The 24,174-nt window shown below is 37.8% G+C and overlaps 1 protein-coding gene across 1 annotated transcript; it reads left to right on the top strand.

Moving 5' to 3' along the window:
- The first annotated feature begins 6,916 nt into the window (after positions 1-6,916).
- On the top strand, positions 6,917-21,122 carry LOC149079081 (uncharacterized). The gene is made up of 3 exons (XM_089241366.1): positions 6,917-7,095; positions 16,303-18,193; positions 20,764-21,122. The coding sequence occupies exon 2, from the start codon at positions 16,365-16,367 to the stop codon at positions 18,171-18,173; it is 1,809 nt and encodes a 602-aa protein (XP_089097492.1). The 5' UTR covers positions 6,917-7,095; positions 16,303-16,364; the 3' UTR covers positions 18,174-18,193; positions 20,764-21,122.
- The last annotated feature ends 3,052 nt before the right edge of the window (positions 21,123-24,174 follow it).

The following is a 24,174-nucleotide window of genomic DNA, read 5'->3' as shown; positions in this document are numbered from 1 at the left end:
AATTGAAGAAAACTGATTCGTTTTTAGTTAATTCTGTTTTCTCTCAATTGTGTTGTCACTCATGAGCTCTCACTCCTTTGGGGGTCATTCAAGTATTACGTCAGCATCGATGGGGGGAGGGGGTTTCCGATTTGCTGACTTTTGATTACAAGTGGGGGGGGGGGAGGGAGTTTGGATGATGCGCTTACGTCATCAACCACCCTTTATGAAGATATGAAATATTCTTAATGGCATCTTAATCGTTGCGCCAAAAACGGGGAAAAAAACCTTTGGATAGTTATTTTGGGCAACCTGAACTAACATTCTACCTATTGATAAGTCCCCTACCGAGCCACTTTAATCATCTCAATGTTTCACGGATTCTTCAAGTGCTCTGGAAATGTTTCTGGGTCGCTTAAGTACTTTGGAACTGTGCCACGCATCACTCAAGTGATCCGTAATCATGCCACGGATCACTTAAGTAATCTGGGAATGTTCCGCGGGTAACTTGAGTGATGTCGAACCGCACTGGGGGCCATTTAAGTGCTCTAAAACTGTGTCACATGTCACTCAAGGAATCTCTAAATGTGCTACGGATCGTTTAAGTGTTCTGTAACACTGTCGCGGGTTACTTAAGTAATCTTTGAGGCCTACTTAAGTGATTTGGAAATGTGCCACGGGGCATTTAAATGCTTTGGAATTGGGCCACGGATCATTAAAGCGATTTGTAAACGTGCCGCTTAGTTCATATTTACAAAATTAGGTTTGGGTTGGGGGCAAGCCCCATCAGATAACATTCAGAGCCACATTTGGTCCTTGGGTTAAATGGTGGGCCGCGATGAATTTCTTAAAGAGACATTTTGAGTTATTAGCCTTCAAATAGCATTGAAATTAGCAGAAATCGATTATAATAACATATTAAGGTATTTTCTTTTTAAAATTTAATTTTGTTTTAAATATTTTTCGCAGTAAAATTTTTTTTTTCTTCTGGAGGGGTTGCGCACGAGCCCTCTATGCCCCCCCCCTCCCGCGTACGTTTCTGATCCCACCAATATGGAGGTAGGAGGCAGTGATGACGAAATTTTGCTGACAAAGAGGGGGGGGGTCAAAAATGACTAAAAATTTGCTTACGTAATACTTGAATGGCTCCTTTACGATCAGGGCCGTAATATTGCGTCCAGACGCTCAATGGAATAAATTCAGTCCAGCTGACTGCTTCCGTCAACCTCATTAACTCATCACGAAGGTTTATTGTAACTCTATGAAAAAAAGTTGTGTGTTCCTCCCCCCACACTTTTAAATACAAGACGTATGGTCACCCTAGGTATACCTACCAATCGACATAGTCTTCCAAATCATCGCACAAAATTTAATTACCATGAGGTCACCTGTGGCCGTGTCCGGGGGGTTCCTTAGAGGATGTATAAAGACTTCAATATACGTACTCTGAGGGTGAGTGCTGGCGTTAAGATGGCCGAAGCATATACGGAGATAAACTTGAAAGGAGGGGAGGGGGTGCACAATGATGTCAATACATAAATATGCTATATTATATGTTGAATATAATATATGTTATATTATGTGTTAAATCGGTGGTTATCCATAATCCGGAAACTGCATAATCACCAATCGTCTATATATAGAATGATAAATACGGAAAAATTATGCGAAAATATCACTTAAATTCATGACCCTCCCATATCCTGCAACAGGGCCCTAGGCTAGATTGTTTGGCGGTCACCAGGTCAAACTTTCCACCCCCCCCCCTCCCCATTTTTCATCATTGACTAATAGCCATTGACCGTAATCATACATAGTAAACATTCCGAAAGTGATTAATGAAGTTCAAAATCCATTGTTGCCCGATGGTTTTTCGCCATTTTGGGCGTTCAAGTCGTGTCCCGTTTGGTCATAGGAGGAGATAGACTTGGAAGTCTGGGGGGGGGGGCACAATGATGATGATGTCAACTCATATATACATATATAAGATCAGTCGGACTCCACCTGGCCCCACGCCCCCTCCCCCGTATCTCCACCCATGCGTTTGGTATATATGCAAAATTTGGCGACGATCGATCTAAAATTGTATATTTATATAAAAACATATGCACAAAAAATCAATTTTATATATATATAGGTCATTATCGATTTCTGTTAATTTCAGTGCTATTTGAAAGTTGAGAGCTCAAAATTTCTTTTTGAGAAATTCATTGCAATCCCTCCCTCTAAACCACAGATGCTTAAACCATGGCCAGGTTCGGAGTTTATTGAGTGAATACATTTTCACTATATCGTTCGATATCGGACACGTAAAAATTTCTGACTTCTTTCCGACATTCGGTATTCATTCGACATTCCGACGTCGAACCGGTATCAGTACGATATCCTAACGATATCGTTGCGCTACTGGGGTTAAGTGACCCGTGGTACAATTCCCGAGCATTTAAGCGGCCCTGTCACAATTTCAGATCACTCAAGTAGGCCCATTGCACATTCACACATCACTTAAGTGATCCGCGACACAGTCCCAGAACACTTGAAGGATCCGGCAAGCATTTAGATGTCACTAAACTGGTATGTAGGCGACTTATCAATAAAGGGAATGTTAGTTCAGGTGCACAAATTAGCGTCGAATTCTTATAAAGGCTGAGTGATGACGTTAGCATTATTAAACTCCCCTGTCATCAAAAGTCAGCAGACCCGCGAATCCTTCCACTTCCCTCCCCCCCTCTCGCATGGATGCTGACGTAATATTTGAATGACCCCTTCGTCACTCTTCCATTTTTGTTGTTTAAAGTTAAGGGCAGTACCGCAGTAAACTTTTCGGCCCTGCAGCAATAGTTTTTTCGCTCAGTTCTTGAATACTCGAGAAATCTTTTTGTTTTCGTTTGGTGCCATCTAAATCGGCGTCAACGCGAGCGAGAAACTGCATTGAGAACCGGAGTCTAGCCTCATAATCATGTGGAAGCAACCGCCGCACAAGTGAAAGTTTGTAGGGATAATATAGGAGGATATTCCGCATGATCTTATGGTCAGTTGAACGTGGCCTATCCAACACCTGTGCTACACGCCTGACACTAGTGCCAGGCGTGCTGACACTAGTGCCTCCTACCCATGGAGGAAAGAATAACAGGAGGTGACATCAGGCAGGAAAATTGAAGCCGTTGTGGCAACCCTATGGACTGACAAGTAAGCCCAAACAAACCGCTCTTTTCCCTATACTTAACATGTGTTTTGCCGGATCGAATTCTCTTAAAATATTAATATCTAAATAAATTTAAGCACCATGACTGTTTAATGCCTCTTCAGGTAATCTACATGATCCAATAATGGGGAAAGATAAAATTTTATCCTTGTATAAGGGGTTTTTATATTTTTAATTTATTTTTGAAAGGGGAAGATCATTTTTAACTCTCAACTCGTCATAGGTTTTTAGTTCAGTGCCTTCAATTTATTTTAAAAATTTGATGCATCACATTAATGTCTATGGAAATATGATGAATTAAAATAGTATGAAGCTCCAATAAAATGCAATTTTCATAATTTTTTCTTTTAACTGTTTATCTTGCCTTTTTGTTTCGTTCATCATTATCATAGATCCGGGACATTTCGAAAGTGTTTGAGGCCCGTGGGCGCTCGTCTTAAGCTTTACATGAGGAATTTTGATTTCTGAATCAATTCTGAGATGCTCGAGCACTTTCTGACAGGGTCGTAGCTAGGATTTTTGCCACCCGGGACAAACAGCATTTTGCCACCCCCGTGCCTCAAAGTACTGGAAGTGCTCGAGCGTCCTCCACCACTGTGTATTTATGGTTTTGCTGCCTGTAGACTGTACAAATTTCGCCACCTTTCTTCCGTTCCACTCTCATATTCTTGAATACGTATGATTGAAATATATGCCGCCCATCCGAACCTTCCGCTATGTACAGTAGATGTAGTATTGAGAAAAAAAATATTAAAAATAAAAAAAACTTTTTTTACGAGCCGCGGTAAATCATCTTTCTGGCCTTTAGTATTTAGGAAAATAATCACTTGGGCTGTATCCCCCCCCCCCCTTCATTTTGTACCTATTACTTTGCTTTTAAAGTGGCACGTGTACGAAAACTTGAAAAAAAAAACAGTTTCGTATTGAATTTGAAATCTAAAATTGTTGTTGTTGTTCTACCTAGACTGGAAGTATTTCTACAATATTTTAATATAAACAGCTGAAAGGCATTATATATGCTAATGTTTTGCATATATAATGTTTTTCGCAAAAAAAAAGTCAGATTTTTTTCAAACACCACTTGTTCAAGTGTCTTTAAACATTGTGTCACTCTCAGCACTGAGGTATTACATGCTTTGGCATAATTTTTTTTAAATTAAAATGCCGAGAAGGAATTTTAGGGCACAAGATATGGGTAAATTTTGGTTATTTTTGCAAAAGGTTCCATGTTGTTGAAGTTAATATTCGAACAACTAAAATTGTAAAAGCTCTCGTTCAATTGTATAAATATATCCACAGAATTTGATGGAAAAAAATCGAGTTCCTAAAGTGAATAGTAAATTTTTAAATGATTTTTAAAAACGGGGATGTTTCTCATAGGAAAGCATGGGAAGCCACGGTTTGTTTGGGCTTACTTGGTCCCTTTAATAGATCGATCACTGGCTTCATCTGGCAACCCAGATTCCCCATGCTTTCTCAACGGAGGCGCTGGTCGCGTCACCTCCTGTTATTCATTCCTCCATGAGTGCTACCACCAGAATTTGAAGCTCTGTCCTCTTCCACCTGAAGCGAAACCTCTTGTAATGCGTCTATAGAAACGGGTTTTCCTCCTCTTCCAGGACGAACAGCCAACAATCCTGTGGTCTCAAATTTCATTATCATACTCCGAATGATTTTACATTCATTGGACCTTTTCGAATCCTCTTCCAAGTCCGATATTTCCGTAGAGCAGTTACCCCGGAATTGCTGACTTGGTAAATCAATTTGACCAAGAAAGCGCGATCTCGTAAACTTATCGTCATTGTGACGCAGCAATTACATTGAGAAACAGGATCTCCGTGAATGTTTCTAGGTTTTATAACCGCTGCTGCGTGACATCAGGTAAATTTGCATGTTTACCACAGGTATGCAAAGTGAAACGCCCTGTGGTGATGGCACGTGCAACTAACCCCCCCCCCCGAAACTAATTCCCATCACACTTCATGAAGTCCACCACAAAATTTCACACCTTTGTGATGACTGGTTTCACCTGTAAGTTACTTGAAAATAGGGTCTTTTAATCATGGACGCCCTGTACACAGTTTTTCTGTCATCTCATATTTATAAAAGAAAAACAAAACATCTTTCCAAAAACATTTTTTTTCATCTTTAAAACTAGATGGCGGTAAATTCATCTAAGATATATTTTTTCACACTTTGAAATCATGTATGTTATAGTCGTACAACTTTCGGGTGAAACTAGAGTCAAGATCGACCATATTTACATCAGTTATTATGTATGTTTATGGATGATTTTGTATTTGTCAGGATCGGTTATCTGGACAATCAGTGCCGCAACTAGATGCTTGGTCACCCGGGGCAAGCACGCCTTTTGACGCCCCCCTTGTAATATTGAAAGAGAGGTTTCAGAATGAAATTTGTGCCCCCTCTGGTCCAGCGCCTGGGGCCCCCGTCGGCTCACACCCCTCCCCCTCCCCAGTTGCGGCCCTGTGGACAACCATTGGTGCGGTTTTTTCTTCAACTGGCACTTTTTCTGGGTACATCGAAAATGACCTCTTTATCAACAATATCGTGAGGAACATCCAATTCGGGCTTCACTATGAATTCATAAGCGGGCCGCCATGTTTGTTGTTGTCAAAATTCGGACGGCTTTGACTTGTGACGGGAAAAATATTCATAATTTGCCAAGGGCGTATCGGGGGAAGGGGACTTGGGGATCTGGTCCCCCCCCAAGTGCCGTCTTAAGGCATGGGGCCCACCCGGGCCTCAAGAGGAAATGGGCCTCACAAAAATTAGATCCGGTTGAAATTTACGAGAATTTGCCTGGTAGGGCTTCAGAAAGATGACTTGGCCCGGGGGCCCATGATGCTCTTAAGACGGTCTGCCCCCCCCCCTCCGAAATACAAATACAAATACAACGCCACAACAGGCAAATTGCCCAACGAGGTGGCTGACTTAAGAACATCATGGATCCCCGAGCCCCTACCTACTACTGCTACACCACACATGCACCCCCCCCCCGCGGAACCCCCCAACGAATCGGTACATGCGGGAATGTGCGTGTACGTGTAGTGCAACCTGACGTAAAGTGTGTTTCTGTGTAATGCTTGTTATGTGTAGTGCTGTCATCTGCCCCCAGTTTTGTTTTTTTGTTTTTTTTTACAAACTATGAGTGAAGTGTTATGGTTGAATGATTTTACCGTTGTAGGACTGTTGCTCTCTGTGGCGAGACTTTTTAACGGGGAGATCGGCTCGCATTTGCGCCTTGAAGTTGGGAACCACAGAAAACCAACTTCAGCCGACCACCACTGTGGGGTTCGAACCCGGATCCTCGCATCACGAGTCCGGCACTATAAAAATGTGAGATAATGACCGAAAAAAAGAAAAAAGATGGCCAAATCTATTGTTCCATCACTTTGGTTCCCTTCCCGAAATGAAAGTGCCCCCCCCGAACGAAATTTCTGGCTACACCCCAGTAATTTGCTGCATATATGGTTCAGAAATAATACTACTAAAGAGTTTTTTGTTTCCTCTTCCAGTAATAGATAGCAGCACGAGCCCTTCTTTTCTCCTGTTTGTGACGCATTATTGAAGTTTTCAAATTGCCTGATAGATGGCAGCAAAAGCGATAATTTTACTTCAAATTTCATTAGCACGTAGCTGACCATATTTCGGTGGAATATTTTAGGCAACTGGGCAAATTTTTTGAGGCAACTCTGCTGGTGAGGTTTTCAAGCGTATTTTGGCAACAAGCGAGTTAAGCCTGACCCTGCGCTTGCACAATATGCTTGAATTTTGTTTGACGAATCGTGATTATGATACGAATTAGACGCTTTAATTAATTACGACGAGGTAGGTCAAGCTGCCGATACATGTGAGAAAGAGTTGATGCACGTGATCTGAGTTCAAAGGTGAGGTTTGACCGTCTATGTCCGTTAATTGTTTCCTTCATCCACCATAACAAGTGCGAATTGCGTTGGTGTGTGTATCATAAGTGCTGCGACGAAATTCGGGATGCTCTCCGTGATATTTATCCAATTATAAGATCTCGGCTCGAATATCATAATGAGTTGCCTATTTTACTTCTATCCGAGGAATATATCCTTCCAAACCCTTTGTAATGCGAGATGCGTACAGCTCAAAGTTATACCCAGTGGGAAAGCCGCATGATTGCAGGGCTGTCTTATCTGATGGGCCTACTTGGATGCCCTCAGTTGGTAGGGATCACATAACTAAACTAGTTATGTGAATTGGTAGGCTGTTATACTTCCAGTAAGGTAGAGGGACCAGAACATTGCTTTGTCCAGGAGCCCCACATGACTTAAGATGGTCTTGTATCAGCACCCCCCTAGAGATGGAAGGCCTCTGCACTGTTTGCCATAAATGCCATTCCGACTACCTAGCATTGCCACATTTTGAAACATAACATCCTATTTCATTTGTTATTTTGTGTAGAATCTTCCTGATTGGCTCACAAATACTGGCAAACTTTTAAACTAATTAATGAATTAACTCACAAAATTGGCTCACTACTACACCAGACATGCACCTCGCCCATATTCCTCTGCGGAACCTGTAATGAATTGGTACATGTTGGAATGTGCGTATACGTGTAGTGAAAGCTGGCGTGAAGTTTGTTTCTGTGTAATGCTCATGTTTAGTGCTGCCATCTGCCAACAGTTTTTATAACTATGAGTGAAGCGTAATGATTGAATGATTTATCGTTGTACTCAGTGGCGAGACTTTTTAATGGAGAGATCAGCTCGCATTTGCGCCTCAAAGTTGGGAACTACAGGAAACCAACGGAACAGCTGGTCCGCCACTTGGCGATTTTTGGCGCCGAACATGTCTGACGCCCTTGGCGACTCGCTGCCAAGGCCATCAGACACTACGGACGCCAAAAAAAAAAAAATCATCGCCATGCAAAACATAATAGAAATCACCAAGCATAAATATAGAAAAAATATCAGTTTAAAAAAATTACATCTGGACCATTTTTGTAATAATAAACAGATCCGGGCATGAAAAATTCTGTAGGTTCATTTTAATAAACCGATAAGACAGAAGGCATGGCAATAGATGATTAAGTAATAAATAGAATGAATTGATAAAACGGTATGATACAACCTGACCAGATAATAATCCAAATGACTTGAGCTACAGAAGGGAGGAATAATAATCCAAGAGACGCGCTGGAAATGGAACAACGGCTGTTTTGAAAAAACGTGAACAAAAAAAACCCTGTTTGTCGAAGCCAGCGCCATCTGGTATCGCCCAGCGAAAACTGAAAAGATGTTAAAAAATACGGCAACTCAGAGCCCCATTATGACGGTCTTCATGACGGGGGGGGGGGGTTTCAAGCCCAGATCCTTGCGATGCAAGTCCGTCACTATCACCACTCCACCATCACATCGGCGCTCACAAATACTGCGTAGTGATTGGATGTGGGGCATAGAAATCACTAATTCTGAGCCTAATTTCTTTTCCTCACAACAACGATACTGGCCCAAGCAGGGAATTTTTTCCCCTGAATATTCTGAGGGAAAATGGACTACTTACTGACGTCACAAGCAGACTGGGGAGGCCTATCTCTAGGAGGTGCTGCTTGTATCCGGCATCTTCAACCTATTGCTCACAAGCAGCACTGTGCTCCCGGAAGCACCCAGAGTGCTCGATGATAGTGTTTGATTTTGTGCTCTAGAAAAAGGTTGAAGACCTCTGCCCTATATCATAGTGAGTGTTAATATTACAGAGAGTATTGAGCTTACTCTGGTTAAATAGGTGTTTGAAATGTTCTAAAATTTGTTGCGTTTTTCTACAGTTGGAGGTTTTTTTCATAAAGTATGCGGCCGTAATTGTTCATGCTCAAACCAATGAAGCTAGAGAGGCATGCTTGACATTTTTCCTGCTTTGTACGGTTTAACATAGCAGCCGTCAGATTTTTTGTTTCCAACAAAATAGGGAAAACTTGAACAATGTTACTGCATTAAATATTTGTGTAAAGCTTGATAATTCTAGATCAAACAATCCGCTCGATTCAGCGGAGCACCTATAGTATAATTCCTTTTGGCGATTTCTTTTTCTTTGGTGTGAAAAGACATCCAAAAGCATGACGAGAGCTCGCCAAGAGTGAAACTTAATCATGCTTTTAGAGGTCTTTCATGCCGAAGAAAAAAAATCTGTAACACATCACCAAGAAAGGGATGAAAAAATGAAAGATGGAAAATGGACAACAAAATAACATTAGGGGGATTGAGATTAAAAAAGAAAAAAACATTCTTTACTACATCAATCAGCGCAAAAAAATTGAAAAACCACTCTAGGTTTGGTCGAAAACAATCTCTGGATTCATAAAAACACATTGTGTGATTAAATTTTAATTATAATGGCTACTATATGTAAAAAAATAATTAGAATGTGTAACACTTGAGAGAGTCCATGTGTAATCCTGAGAACAAATTCCAAATGTCATATTGGGGAAAACGATAACTATATACGATACAACATATAATTAATAAATAAAAATGAGCTCTGAAAATGTGTGTGCGTGTGCTAACAGACTCCATAAATTCGGATCAAGTGAGGGATCACAGTAATCCCCGACTTCTGCCTTCATCCCAGGCCAAAAAAAAGAATGTTTTGTTCTTCCCAAGGTTTTTCAGAATCTGTAATGATCAACAAAAACAGCCTTATGCGCTACCTCTAAAACTCTTTCTTTGATTCATCGGCAAAACCAGTTGACAAATTATAGTATCCTGCACACATTCATGATGGTATAGATCAGCGTTTCTCAACCTATGGTCCTCGACAATGCCATAGGTGGTCTGACAGATTTGATAATTCAAGTTTAAAAAAAAGAAGAAATTGCAATTCTAAATACGGGATATCTCTAATTTGCAGCCCAAAAATGCTATTTACAGCAAATTTGCTAATTACTGGAAAAAGGGATGAAGGGTGGGGAATAAAAGATAGCTACAAATCAAAGCAAGCAAAAATTTTACGAATAAAACGTTTAAATGACCAAATTACTGTAAAATATGGGATGTTGCCAATTGTCTTTAAAAACATTGCCATAAGTCAGCAAAATCCCCTATTGTAGTTTAAAATATGCTGAAAAATTTGAGGAAAAAAAGTTCGAGATGGATATTTGTATTAATACCCAAAATTATCATGTTATGAATACAGTATTTACTAACGATTTTAGTGAACATTATAAATTCAAATAAACATAATTGAAAAAACTTGACAAATGTATAATAAGAAATTCAGAACCACTAAAAATAGAGAAATGTCCCTTAATACAGGATGCAAGTGGTTCGTTGAATTATTTCAGACATTTTACTGGTCCTTGTGTTCAGAAAGCTTTGAGAAACACTGGTATAGATAACCATCTACAGCAATAAAACCTCCTTTCTCTCTATCAGCCATCTGAAAAGTTTCCTTTAAACTATCGTCTCCCGTTCTTCTTTCAAATGTTCTCTCTCCGATTTCTTGAATTTGCATGCAGGTTTATCGGCCCTAAACCATCTTGTTCCTGTTACAATCAGATCCACCCATTGGCATCTCTTCTTCCTGCAGTTTCTCCGTAGGTGGTAAAAAAAACTTCCTCTAAATTGGTCACCACCTCTTTTCTTTGAATGCGTTGTTACTTGACCGACGTCAATGTCCCCTCAAATGATGGAAAAATTTCTACGTGTCGTATAGCCAATGCATTGATATTTCCCAGAGACAGAATACTCTCCCTATTTAGCTTTGGGGCAATAGCGCATGTCGTCTCTATTCCATTGTTTCCTGAATGTAGCTCTCTTTCAGCTATTCTCAACTTTAGATCTTTCAAAGGTACCCTTATACTGTCTCCAAAGGTACCATGTAAGCAGAAAAAAACCTTTTACTGGTTCTTTTTCCTCCCCTAACAATCCTTTACAAATACAAGTGATGTCAGCAATGGTGTCCAATCTGAGCTCTACCTCCCCTTTCCGCATTCGCTACTACAACATTCTTCAGCGTCATAGGAATATCTTCAGCCTTGAGCGAGAGATCCATTTTTCTCAAGTCAACACTACCCCTAGCAGCCAAGTCATCCCTTGAATATCCTCTCTTCCTCTGCCATACCCCCTTTTGCACTCATTTTTGTCTTAGAACAAAAGCTCGCAATATGCACTTTGAAATTACAAAAGTAACATTTTTCTAATTGATTTTTAGGAGTGAATGTAGATTTGAAATTTTTGTTATTAGAAAATGGTTGTTTAGGAATTGCGCTATAACATTTGTGGATTAAATTGAATTAGTGAAAATATCGGCTTTTTTCACAATTTCATGGGCTTCCTGCCCTTCCTATTGTAATATGTGTGACCTAACCTCTGGTTGTAGACAATCCTTCAACTTGTTGGCAGTTAACAACTGTGTTAAGGTCTTCCACAAAGTTTCTTCACGCCTACTCTCTATGTAATATCGCAAATATCATTTTATTTTCATGGCAAACTAGGAAAAGGTTCATGATTCAGCTTCCATAAAGAATTAAAGTCCTGTCTTAAGTTTTCTGGAAAAACTCTCAGTTCTTCGAAAATCTTTTTTTTAACCAAATTAAAATTTATTACCTCTTCACTATCCAATTTTCCGTAAACATGATTCACTAATTCTGCTTCCAATAAACAGAGTAACACTTTGCTCTTTAACTCTTCTGGCACACAAAATGTCAAAAAATTTCTTTCCAAGGTTTCAAAAAATCCTATTACCTCAATCAGACTCTTGGGACACCTTTTCGATGATTCCTTAATTAGCCTTGGCCCACCATATCAACTTTTCTCTCCGCTGTGTTAGTGCCAGAGCCAGATGGATTTTCCATGAATGATTCTTTACCCAATCGCTCCATTCTGAGTTTTTCTAGCTCCACTTCCATCTCCCGATCCACATTTTGCTCTTTTTGTAACTTAATTTTTAGCTCCAGTATTCGGACTTCCGAATCACGTTCCCTCGCTCTATCTGTTCCATTGTCTCCTCAATAGACACAATGGTTCTGTCCCCCATATTTCCATCAAATTCTTACATATCTTTGATGCCGACTGGAAGAGATCTAAGCAAAGGATAAGTCCAGTGGTAAAGTTCTGGTGTTCATTCATTCATATCTTTGTCATCCCCTATTTCATTTCCGACACCACCTCTCTTACCTGTACCCGCCATTATGCAAGTTACCCAGAATTGTGGAACCAACAATAGAACAAAACAATGATAAGGGGCTGTTCAATTATTACGTAAGCAAATTTTTAGCCATTTTGACCCCCCCTCCCCCCTGTCAGCATAAGTCAGCAAAACGCTGACCCCACCCCCACCCCCCTTGTCAGCAAAATTTTGTCATCAGCTCTGCCCCTCTGAATCCTAACTCATATTTTCATGAATGGTGGTTGATGACGTAAGCATTATCAAAACCCCCCTCTCCCCTTATCATCAAAAGTCAGCAAATCGGAAACCCCCTCCCCCCATCGATGATGACGTAATACTTGAATGATCCCTAACCCCCGAAAAACAAACTAAAAACTAGATCTTACACATAGGGTTTCTCTGCAAACACCAACACGAGCAAACACTCAATGAAAGAAGAAAAACCATGCGTCACTCACTCAGTTTCATCATCGTCATAACCACCACGTAGTAATAATTTCGGCATGTCATTATCACTTATGTCCACAAACATCTCTTCCGGGACGCACTCAACTCGCAAAGTTCAACACCACACCACTGGACAATACAGCATCACACCACCACAATGTCTTGTTAGATTGTTGTCCAATTCATTTTGAAGCATCACTCATTTCCGCTAAGCCACTTTTTTTTATGCTGCCCATACCTGTACATTGTCGGCTGCAACATTTTTCATTGTGATGCCAGCTGACCCCACAGGTTCATTTGATTCATAGTAAAGTCAAAGAAGTAGCCCAGACAAAATGTAGAATAACATCTTATATTATATTCTATTGCCTATGACATATTATATAGTTATGATATTTATAAAATACGTGTATAAACGCATTAATTTTTCTCAGACCTTCCACTTTGAATTTGAAGGTCGCTCTTCTCTCCCCAACTCAAGCATGTTATCCCCCCCCAAAAAATGAAGGGATAATACAGTTGGACTCACTTATAACGAACATGGATATTATAAAATTTTACATATAGCGTTAAGTTTTCCCCGTGTCCCGTGAATCTTGTATTCCTTAATCTATGGTAGTTTGATTGCTTATAACGAACACAGATTTCAGCAAAGTATGTCTATAACAAATTTTCAACCATGGAATGGTCACAAATTTCTTTTTAGTCTTATTTAAATTGTCTTATCCATCTGTAAATTCATCTTTTTGCAACTGATAATGTCTTGTTTCTTTACTTGGAAGACATTCTGGTAGGACTGTTTTGGGTACCGTAAAATCCTATTTTGCCTTTTTTTTACTTTTCTCTGTTAAATTATATTTTGTTTGCAGAAAACAAGGGATAGAACAAATAGTAATTTGGCCGAATACCGAATATTTGGCTGATGTTTTGGCTAAATATGATTTTCTTAAAATTAATCAAAATTATAAATAAAATTGGTGTTTTTAATTGAAAATGAAATTATTGGTAATTTTGAGTGATATCAAATTTTGATTATGCAATTTATTATTTAAATGAGTATTAAAAACCGTAGTGATTGAAAGATTTTTATTGTCATGATGCAATCAAATTTAACAATGATATACAGTCAAATTTCGTTAATTCAAAGGCCAAAGTCACTGGAAAAAAGTTCAATTTATCCAAAATTTGATATATCTAATTAATCTAGCCTGGACCCTAAAAAAGGCTACAAATTGCAACTCAATCATCAACATTCACATGGGAGGGGAGAATAATAGTTATAAATGATTAAAATTTTATCTCAGTTACGAAACTGTCCCAAATTTTAATTATAATAATTGATCTTAGCTACTGTTAATCAACATCACTGCAGAATTTCTTTACCATGCTTAAAGCCTTATTTACGGGAACAATTCATGATAATTGGTTATGATACTGTTTTCAAATCTTTGCTTGTAATGCTTATGCAATCAATGAAATATACTTCCATTAATGTATTATAATTTGTACTTTGACTATAAAAATATTCAGATTTTGAGAATGGTGGACCTTGATCCATAGGTTGAACAACATAACTGGTATCAAGTGGTACACATTCTCGATGCGCTGCAACTGAACAAGATCAAAACAGACATTAATTTATCATAAAAAGAATAGAGAAAAACAGAATATTCAAAGCTTTTGTTTTAAAAATTTGTTGTTTAACAACTTGGCCAAATAAAACAATCTGTGATTTTTAGAATTTTTCCGAACTAAATTTGCTGATAGAAAAATCATATTTTTTTCCCCTCCAACTTTGAATTATCCATAACATTTATATTAAACAAGAAATTTAACATTAAATTATATAGCCTAGAAAACTCAAGGAGGGTTTGTAAAAGTTAGAATCATCCAAAATTCAAATTAATCAAGTTCGCATTAACCACATTCTGCTGTATTTTATTTTAATATTGCTTAAAATCTTTTTTTCAACACTTGTCACAATTTAACATCTAATCAAGAAAATGTCAACCATCATTTACTGTCAATTAGTAATGCATCATAAAATTTACTACTTATCTTCTTATTTTTCCTCTTCAAATGTTTTTGCCTCTTTCAATAGCTCAATAAATTTCTTGTCTTGGTACATCCTTCAGTTGACTAAATTGTGTAATTTATGCTCACCTCCACCGTATTGCTGTAGGATTCTATTTTCAGTTTGTTTTCTTTATCCTACAAATTCACACGACATAGCCTCTCTTACAGAAAGGGATTATTTGGCGGAACCAAATGTTCGGCAAAAGGGCCAAATATTCATCCCATCTCTATAGAAAACCTCATTACATAGGAATAAACGATTGAGGCTATTTATTCCTACCCAAGAATGCTCAGATTATTTAAAAATGTCTATCATGCATATAAAATGTTTTATCTTGCTTATACACGAAATTTTTCAAACCAGTGTGAATATAATGAGTTTTACTGGGTTTTTTTTTCCAGACTTTGTTATATGTGGGTCCGATTGTGTATTTTTTTTCGTAAAGGGTGAACTATAGATGCATTAAATGTAGTAATCGAAATGGTTATAAATTTCTTTTTTAATGAATGCTTTTTAAAAATAGTTTTCTCTAGTGTTGCCATGTTAAGAGAATAGAAATGTGTGAAGTATGAAATTGGTTTATGAAAATTATGTGTTAATTGAATGGAATATTGAGGGATTTTGCAACATTATGAAAATTGATAGGAGACACAAATACTTGAAAAAAAAGAAAAGTATAGAAGCCAAAAGAAACTCCAGAAAATGTTAAGAAAATCACAAAAGTTTGAATCTTTGAATTGCATAATGACATTTTGTTACATCAAATGTGGAAGAACCAAGTCATAACCTATGTTGTGTGAAAAAAAACACCAGAGACTAGCAGCAAAGAATTGCCTACCAAATTTAGTTTGCAAGCTCATGCAATGTGCAATGACAAAAATGGAATGATACAGAGACGAATGGCTCTGGTGTCATCAGCTGAAGAAGAGGCAGAATCCTAATATAATAAAAAATCATTTTCTTAGTATGTATCAAAATATTTTAATGTCGCTTAAATGCAACAAACTAATTTTAGTTATCATAAGTTCAGTATTATTAACATGCTTTTTTTTATTAGTTGCTGGTCAAGGACCAAATAACACTAAAAAAATTTAAATACTTATTCAATTATTCAATTTATTTTTTTTATTGAAATGGATTCGGGTTCGTATGAATGATTGTGCGGAAGGAAAGTTGAAAGAGGGCTCATAGAGTTCTTTTATATGTGCAGTCTGCCCAGCTTGTTCTGCCGAAAGTTTGACGGGATTTGAACGATATTCATTTAATGTTGGATGGAGAATTATTTGGTTCATGTCATAACTGGTTTTCAGAATGAAGATGTTTCGCTTGATTTAAAGGGGGTTCACTTGCCTTTATTCTTGAGTTGTTTTATTATTTATCTTAAAAAGATACAAATTAATGCTTAATCATCATATGATTTTTCTTTATTGTCCAGGACACAACTTGATATTAATTGAAGATAGGAACAAGAGTTTTGAAATTAAGCGAAAACGGAGCATGGCTGCTAGCAGCAGTGAAAAACAAACGGGTAAAGAAAAAATACAGTCTGAAGTAAAAGAAACCAATTTTTCGTCAAACACTGGTGTAGTCAAAGAACCTGAAAAACAAGAAGAACCCGAATCATTAATTGCAAAACAAGAAATGCCTGATTCTGGAGGCAAAGTTCCAGGCACAAATTCCAAAGACAAAGTTTCAGGCTCAGATTCTGACAGCATAATTTCAGATGTCAATTGTGATGCAAAAAACGCATTACAATCTGTTGAAAATCCTAATTCAACACTTGAGAGCCCTAAAAATGTCTTGGATAGCGATAAGGATCAGGGAGCTGTAGAAAAAGTAACAGAGTCGCTCAAGAACTTATGGGTCAGAGGATTGTCAGAAAAAACCAGAGCAGTAGATTTGAAAACCCTATTCTCGAAATGTGGTAAAGTGTTAGGTGCCAAAATAGTAACAAATTCTAAGACCCCATATTCTCATTTTTATGGATTTGTCATGATGTCTTCTAGTGAAGAAGCGACAGCTTGTGTCGAACGTTTGAATCATGCCGAATTGCACGGAAAGATTCTATCAGTTGAGAAAACAATGTGCGATTTTGGAGCTTCGATGAAGAAAAAAGTCATTCATGGGGAGAATTCTGTTGAAACTGTAAAGAAGAGTTCCTCTGACGAGATTAATGAGAATGCACCTGTGGAAACAGAAGCGCAGAAGAAAGGAGAAATTAGTGAGGCTGAGAAAAATGCTGAAAAATTGGTGGTTGGAGAAACAAGTGGAACTGCCATCTCAGAAGGTGATATAGCTGTTGTAGTAGAAATTGAGTCAAAAGAATCTGGCAATGGCAAAAAAGAAGATTCAAAACTACATAACAAAGAACTGAGTAAAGAAAAGCATATTGAGAAGAGGTCTCATTCAAGAGAAAAATATCACTCCCGTTACCATCCTAGGGAAAGGAGGTTTAGAAGATCAAGAAGTCGGAGTAGAGAGAGACGAAGAAGACTTTTGGAAGAAGAGGATTATAGAAGAAACAGGCGCTACCTTTATGACAAACATGACTTGAAGTATGAAGATAGAAGACGGCATCACAGGGATTATCACCATCGTCGATCACCTGAGAGACGGAACAATAGTAGAGGTTTTGATCGTGAATGGGAAAAACTGAAACTTGAAGAGATGCGTCTCGAGAATGAGCGATTGGAATTAGAAAGGGAGAAGCAAAGAATCGAGCATGAAAAATTAAAAAAAGAAAAAGAAGATTTGGAAAAGCAGATAAGAGAACGCAGAGCTGTCAAGAGGCCGTTAGAAGAGGCGAAGCATGAGGAAGACAGTTACTTGGAAGATAGAAAATTGGAAGTCGTCCCTGACTTCCATGATGAAGAGATTCATGGAAGAAACAAGCTTGTAAGTCAACATCCAAGTAACAGAAGACATGAAGCTTTTCCAGCCCCAGAAACTCATGCAATGCCGAGGGGTCCTCACCCTAATGAAAATCCTAGAGGGCAGTGGAAGCCGCTAGAAATGGTTGATGAGCGGCATTACAAGTCTCGTATCCCTGATGGCAGAAACTCTCCTCGTATGGATGAGCCACGATGGAACTTTGAGCGGTCTTCACCATGGATTTCTCCGCCCGAGGATGTTAGGCCACCTGAGGCCCCTGGTCAATGGCGCCCTCTCATACCAAGATGGGAAGCACCCCCTCAACCAGAAACTCCCTATGTGTGGCTGGGGAGGCCTAGGGGACCACCTCTTCCATTTTCTGCGCCACCGCCAATGGGCCACCCCATGTTTGGAGGACCAAACAGGTTTTTTTAGGGCGACGGATGGTGTATACGGTAATTTTCCTCTTTTGCTTTTTTTTTTTTTAAGTGCAAGGAAGTTCAGACTATTTTCCCTTTTCTTTAATGTCCATAATTGCATCAACTTTTTATACTTGGTTTCAAAATAATTGTGAGTGTTTGGTGCGTTTGTGTCATGGATAGTCATGAATATTTATTTCTAGAAGTTAGGACATTTGAAGAATGATCTACAACTCTCGGGCACTGTATGTTGCTCTGATTCATGAATAGTATTGATATTATGTAGCAACTTGGTGATTGGTTTTGTTGATTTTGAATTTGAGACCGTGAAATTAGATCATTTCAGGGCTTTTTCCCTCCCATTATGAGTATGTTAGAGAGGTGTTATAATTAAAAGTGCATAATTAAATTAGGTGTATTGTGTAAAGAGCAAAGGTACTGGCGTTTTTGCATTAATACAAGGCATTTAAAGAACTTTTCTACACCACAGGTGATACGTTGAATTTTAAAGATAATATTGTTTCTTGTCGTAGTTGGTGGAGCAAAAGTACACTGAGGAGTGAATCACACACTACGCACTGTACGAGCGTAGTACTGAGGAGCGAAAGTTTCTGAGGCAAATTTTATCGATGATTGATCAGTAAAATGAGCTTTTATTGTTTGAAAATGGGCAAGGAAAATTTTGTAGCAGTGTCTTTTTACAAAGAGTTGTAGAGTTTTTTCCCTCATCGTGTGATCCTGCATCTGACTTTGAGAATATTTCAAATAATTTAACAATAATGATCGAACACTCATCATGTTTTATTTGAAATGGAGAAGATTTTTAAATGATCTTGACCAATATCATTTAAACTAGGTCATTTTCTTCCTCACTAATTTATGACATTCAAACTTCAGTGAAGCTAGTTGTGCACCTTGCTATAATAATGTTTTGAATAAATAATTCAAGTATCAAATTTGGAAATAATGTGTAAAAAAACTACTAAAGTGTATGTTGCATGTCTAAAAATGTATCTCGCAAATGGAGAAATTGGGTCTGCTCAGTTTCGTGGCATGCATTGTTATTGTCAATTATTTTTGTGTTGAAGCCATATATATATTTTTTTCTTGCTCTGTGGGCTTGATTAATTTTGAATAAAGATCCACTATTCATTGTAATCAGCATGTGAGTGTTTAGCATATCATGCATTGGCGAATAGACCACAGTGGGAATGTTTGATATGTATGTCATATCGAAATTTTAATTTATATGTGAGTGGGAATGCAATGTTTTGAAGAATTCCCTTTTTCTTCTGTTCTGGTTGATGTAATGTGCATGTCAGTTAATGTCAGAGCGCATTCCATTTTCGAAATAATGATTAAAGGTTTACAAAAAAGAAAAAAAGCAACATTGCGAATTTAAGATCATATTTTATTCATAAAAATTAAATTGCCTTGCTTCACAGCCTAGCTCAAAACGGTTCTCTCTAACAGAGTTGACCAAATCCGAAAAAAAAAATTTGGGTGTGGAACAGGGTTATATACACAAATAGCAAAAAAAGGTGCCAGAACAATTTTTTTAGGTGCCAATTTTTTTTTACCCAAAGAAAATGATCAAAAATAATGTTTCTTTAGACTTTTTCAGGGCATAATGCTTTTTTCATGTTTGCAGATATGCTGCTATAAATTCCAAACATTTTGCGCTGCTCTCAGCCTGCAGTTCACTAACTGCACAAAGAAAATTTTAGGTGCAGATACCAATTTTTTTTAGTCGCCACGATGATCTGGCACATGGGATTTGCCCAGCCCTTGTATAGAACGTAATTATTTTTTGCGAAAGAAGGTAAAAAAATATTTTTTGCCCTTTTCTGGGATTCTGTGATCTTTTTCCATGTTGGTAGTCATGGTGGCATAAATCCCAAAAAGTAGTGTTGTCTTCAGACTCCGTGCATAGAAAAATTGAGGCACAGATACTAATTTTGTTTTAGTGACAGTGTCTAGGATTTGTCATTTCCCTTTTCAAAATATTATACCCCAAAACAGAATGTTTAGTACTGTTCTGCGACAAGCCCTCGGCTGACTGGAAATGTTCTGCTGTAAAAATCCCCTTACATGTAATAGTGTTTTTTGCACTTTTTCTTAAAATTCTTCCAAATTGTTCTGCGACGTACATCGCAGATTTCGGCACATTCTGCTTTGGGAATATTATATTAATGATGACAACATTAAAATTATTGTGTTGATTTATATTAAACCTTATTTTTTCAAGATTTCAAGTAGCATTCATATAAGTTATTTTAATTACTCTTTATTTATTTAAATAAGTAAATGTGCACACCTATGAGAGAGATGTCTCGTTTTCTGTTCATTACAGATATTAACTGACCACAACTCAAGAATTCTTTATTCACTTTTTATACTCGTTTTTTGGAAGATATTTATTTCAGTTATTTACTAATGAATTTAATGAATTCATAATTTAATGAATTCTAATGAATTTAATGAATTCTAATGAATTTAATGAATTCTAATGAATTTAATGAATTTAATGAATTCTAATGAATTTAATGAATTCATTATTTTTTATGAATGTGTAATGATAGACTTTTTTTTCCATTTATTTGCAGGTTTCTCTAAAAAAATAAATACTGGATGTTTTAAATTCCAGCAAAGCCGAAGAGATTTGTTTTCGTTATAAATTTTTTTTTCTTTCAAATATTTGTTTTCAACTGCTTGTGACCATGGTTGTTGTGATGGACGTTGTAGTGAATGGTGATTTTGTCATATTATCCGTGATACGTTCCCTCATAGAAGTAAGATGGAAGAAAGTTTGTTGAGATCGTGAATTTTTTATCTTTTATCCTGTCGTGTTTTGTGATTGCATCCGTCTTTTTGAATTTATTGATTTTATTTGTGTTTTTTTTCCCCTCACCAAAAATATGGATGTTCACAATGTTTTATGTGTAAATAAACTCATTCCATTTGATCTTCTCAATCGTTATCATTTAGCTTTGGGTTTCTTTTCCATTGTATGCCTGGGGTGCACAACATCCTGCACGCAGAAGTTGTTCCTGTAGAAAAGCCCCGAAGAGCAAAATATTTTGCATGGTTGTGCAACGATCTCTCAGCTGACTGAAAATATGCTGCGGTAGAGATTCCTTTAGTGTTTTCTATGCAGAAGAGTTTCTTCTGAAGTTCTTCCTGTGATTGTTTTGTGGCGTATATCACAGTTTTTGGCATATTCTGCTTTAGGACAAAGAATCGATACAGCATGATAAATATCTAGGCTGATCATATTGTATTCATAAAAATATTTTATGTCGTCAAAAAAAATTGTCAAATGCAATAAAGTTGTCATTTACAACCGAAAAAATCATCAAATACAAGTAGCCTTCATTTTCTGTCGAAAAAATCGTCAAGGGCCAGTGAATTTGCCAGGTACAGCTGAAAAAATTGTCAAAGGCTAGTAAAGTTACCAATTATCTTTAAACATTGGTGAAAAATTGCCAATCGCGGGAAGTTAAAATGTAATTCGCCAAAAAAAACCCCCATATATTTTTGCCAAATATGTGAATATTATTGATTATAACTAATCATGATAGTCCTGAACATCACGGTTTATAAGTCATAAAAAAATAATCTTCATTCTTTATTTTGAAAATTCAACTTAGCATTGTTGAAAATAGGGGGAAAAAACGGGATACATATATATTTTTCTATAAAAAAAAAAGTTGGGACAGCCAGTTACAGGTCATACAGCCGATTTTTCATATACAAGTTTCTGGCCCGTTGACTGGAAAAATAGTGTTTTCTTGTTCTATGATTAAATATTTGAAAAGTCGAACTGACAAAACGATCTGAGGTGAACATTCTTGCATGTGTTGCACGACATTTTATATGCTGAAATGTTTGGGTGTTGGTGAACAGCAATGTTAGATTCTTGAGCAATTCAAGTTTTTCGTACTTTCTAGCCTCTTCGCAGACAGCAGGCAGATTGCATTTCTAATTCTGTTATGAAAATATATTATTTCAATCATACTTGAGGGAAAAAAATTAAATCACATTTCAAATCTCCTAAAGAAATAGAATTTAGCAGAACATTGGTTTTAGGACACGACAATGGGTAAAAAATTGCAACAAAAGGGAAAATTTCTCATCTTAGACGCATTTTTTGGCAATTTGGCTTTGTAATCGTTTTCAAAGGTGACACGGATATTCTCTGTTTCGCAAGACCAGCTTTCGTAACTAATTTAAAATTCTTGTCGAATTTTTTTAAAAAAAAAACGTTTTTTTCTCCACATTACGAACTGCGATTTAACACCAAGCAAAGCACCACAACGAAAGAAAATTATACAGGAAATGATCAAAAGAATTTACTGTGTATGTACCTTACAGCGGACCTGTGCCCTCCAAATGCTTACAAGGGACTTTCTTACGCTCTCGAGATAATGCTGAAAAAATTCTGAAAGGACATGGGCATCAAAAAATAAATTTAAACCCATTTCTAAGGGGCTGACCGTGTCTGCACATTCACAGAAACAAGCAATAAACAAAACACTCAAGTCCGAGGATGATGCCACTGTTTTTAACAGCTGACTGATGTGAAAATATATTTAGGAAAGGAGGAAAATGCACCTGCCCTTGCGTGCTTCTCTTTCCTACATATATCTTCGCATCAGCCAGCTGATATGGCAACTTATCCGTCATCCTTGGATAAGTTGCCATCTGGTGGCAGTGACAGCAATTTTGTGATCTTTAGCCTGAATTATGTACAGTTTCGTTTAGTGCACACGAGCTCTAAAGAAAGATTGAGATGTTCGTTGCCTTTGTAGTCTAATACGCTCACACGGCAAGTGAGAAGACGTGGGTTCGATTCCCCGCTAGGGCAGGTGAATTTTCCTTTCCTAAATGCATCCTCGCATCATCCAGCTGTTAAAAACTTTCGTAAATCACTTAAGTGTCAACGCTGAATGGCCATCAGCCAGCTCATTGGCTATGTTGGTATACATCAGCAATCGCCCTAAAATTTATTGCTTGTGCGGTGACAACATGCGAGAACTGTTGTAGCAACGCGTTTTCATTGCATAAAAAAAATGTAGCATTTGATGGATATAAATTACGTTTTTTTTCTCTCTCGAAAGATTGAATTCGAGCCGAGGTGAAAACGTCGTGTGATTGAGGTTTTGCGTCGAATAAATGAAGTTATTTTAATATCAAAATGCATAGGAACCAATTGGGAAATAAGTCAAGCGTCGTATAAATGTAAAGGTATATAACCGAGTGACGGTTCCACTGTACAAGCCCGTCATTTGGGGGGGGGGGGGGGCCTGGCTTTTGAGAATACACTAAAAATGGTATATACATACATTGAGTACACGTGTTCTTTGCCCCCCTGGAAAAAGTTGAAATGACGGCCCTGCCACTGTACTACTAAAAATTCCCACAAGAGTGTTTTCTACGTAGAAAAAATTTCTTTTTATATTTTTCCCCCTGAAATTCTTCCTGAGATTATTTATGCAGCAACATATTGAATGTTCTGGTTTTTTTTTTGGGGGGGGGGGATGTTAACGAGTACGGATGCTGAGATTCTCGCTATTAGGAGTGATTCACAATGCACCCTGGAGCACAAGGGCGTAGCGAGGGGAAAAAAAAACTCCCCCGAAATGTGAGAAAATGACCCAAAAAAGGGAAAAAGATGGCCAAATCCATTGTTCTGTCACTTTGGTCCCCCCCCCCCCGAACGAAATTTCTGGCTACGCCCTGCTGGAGCAGATAATTGGTTTTGCTGCTGTTCCTTTATTCTAGTCTAATTTTCTTGACCACTCATTCCTCAAATTTGTCGTCCTGGGCAAAACTCGCTTAGCCCTCTCCCCTGTAAAGCACGGGTTTCCAACTGGTGATCAAACGCCACGGGGACCCTTAAAAATACCAAAGTGCTTTCAAAGAAGACTTTCTCGTTTTTTATTTAGAATTTTAACGAGGTAACTGTTGTTTGAAAAGATACATACCAGTTGGAGGACTAACCTAGGGAATGTGAA

This window comes from Pholcus phalangioides, unplaced genomic scaffold (assembly GCF_987345545.1).
Source record: "Pholcus phalangioides strain wild (caught in Gottingen) unplaced genomic scaffold, Ppha-v1.0 ptg000013l_1, whole genome shotgun sequence".
NCBI classification, from domain to species: Eukaryota; Metazoa; Arthropoda; class Arachnida; order Araneae; family Pholcidae; genus Pholcus; species Pholcus phalangioides.
The sequence above is the reverse complement of the archived record's forward strand: the minus strand, read 5'-3'. Positions and strand labels throughout refer to the sequence as shown.

What these genes read in the sequence shown, in the direction of transcription:
- LOC149079081 (XM_089241366.1), top strand. Translation starts at nt 16,365, where the DNA reads ATGGCTGCTAGCAGCAGTGAAAAACAAACGGGTAAAGAAAAAATACAG.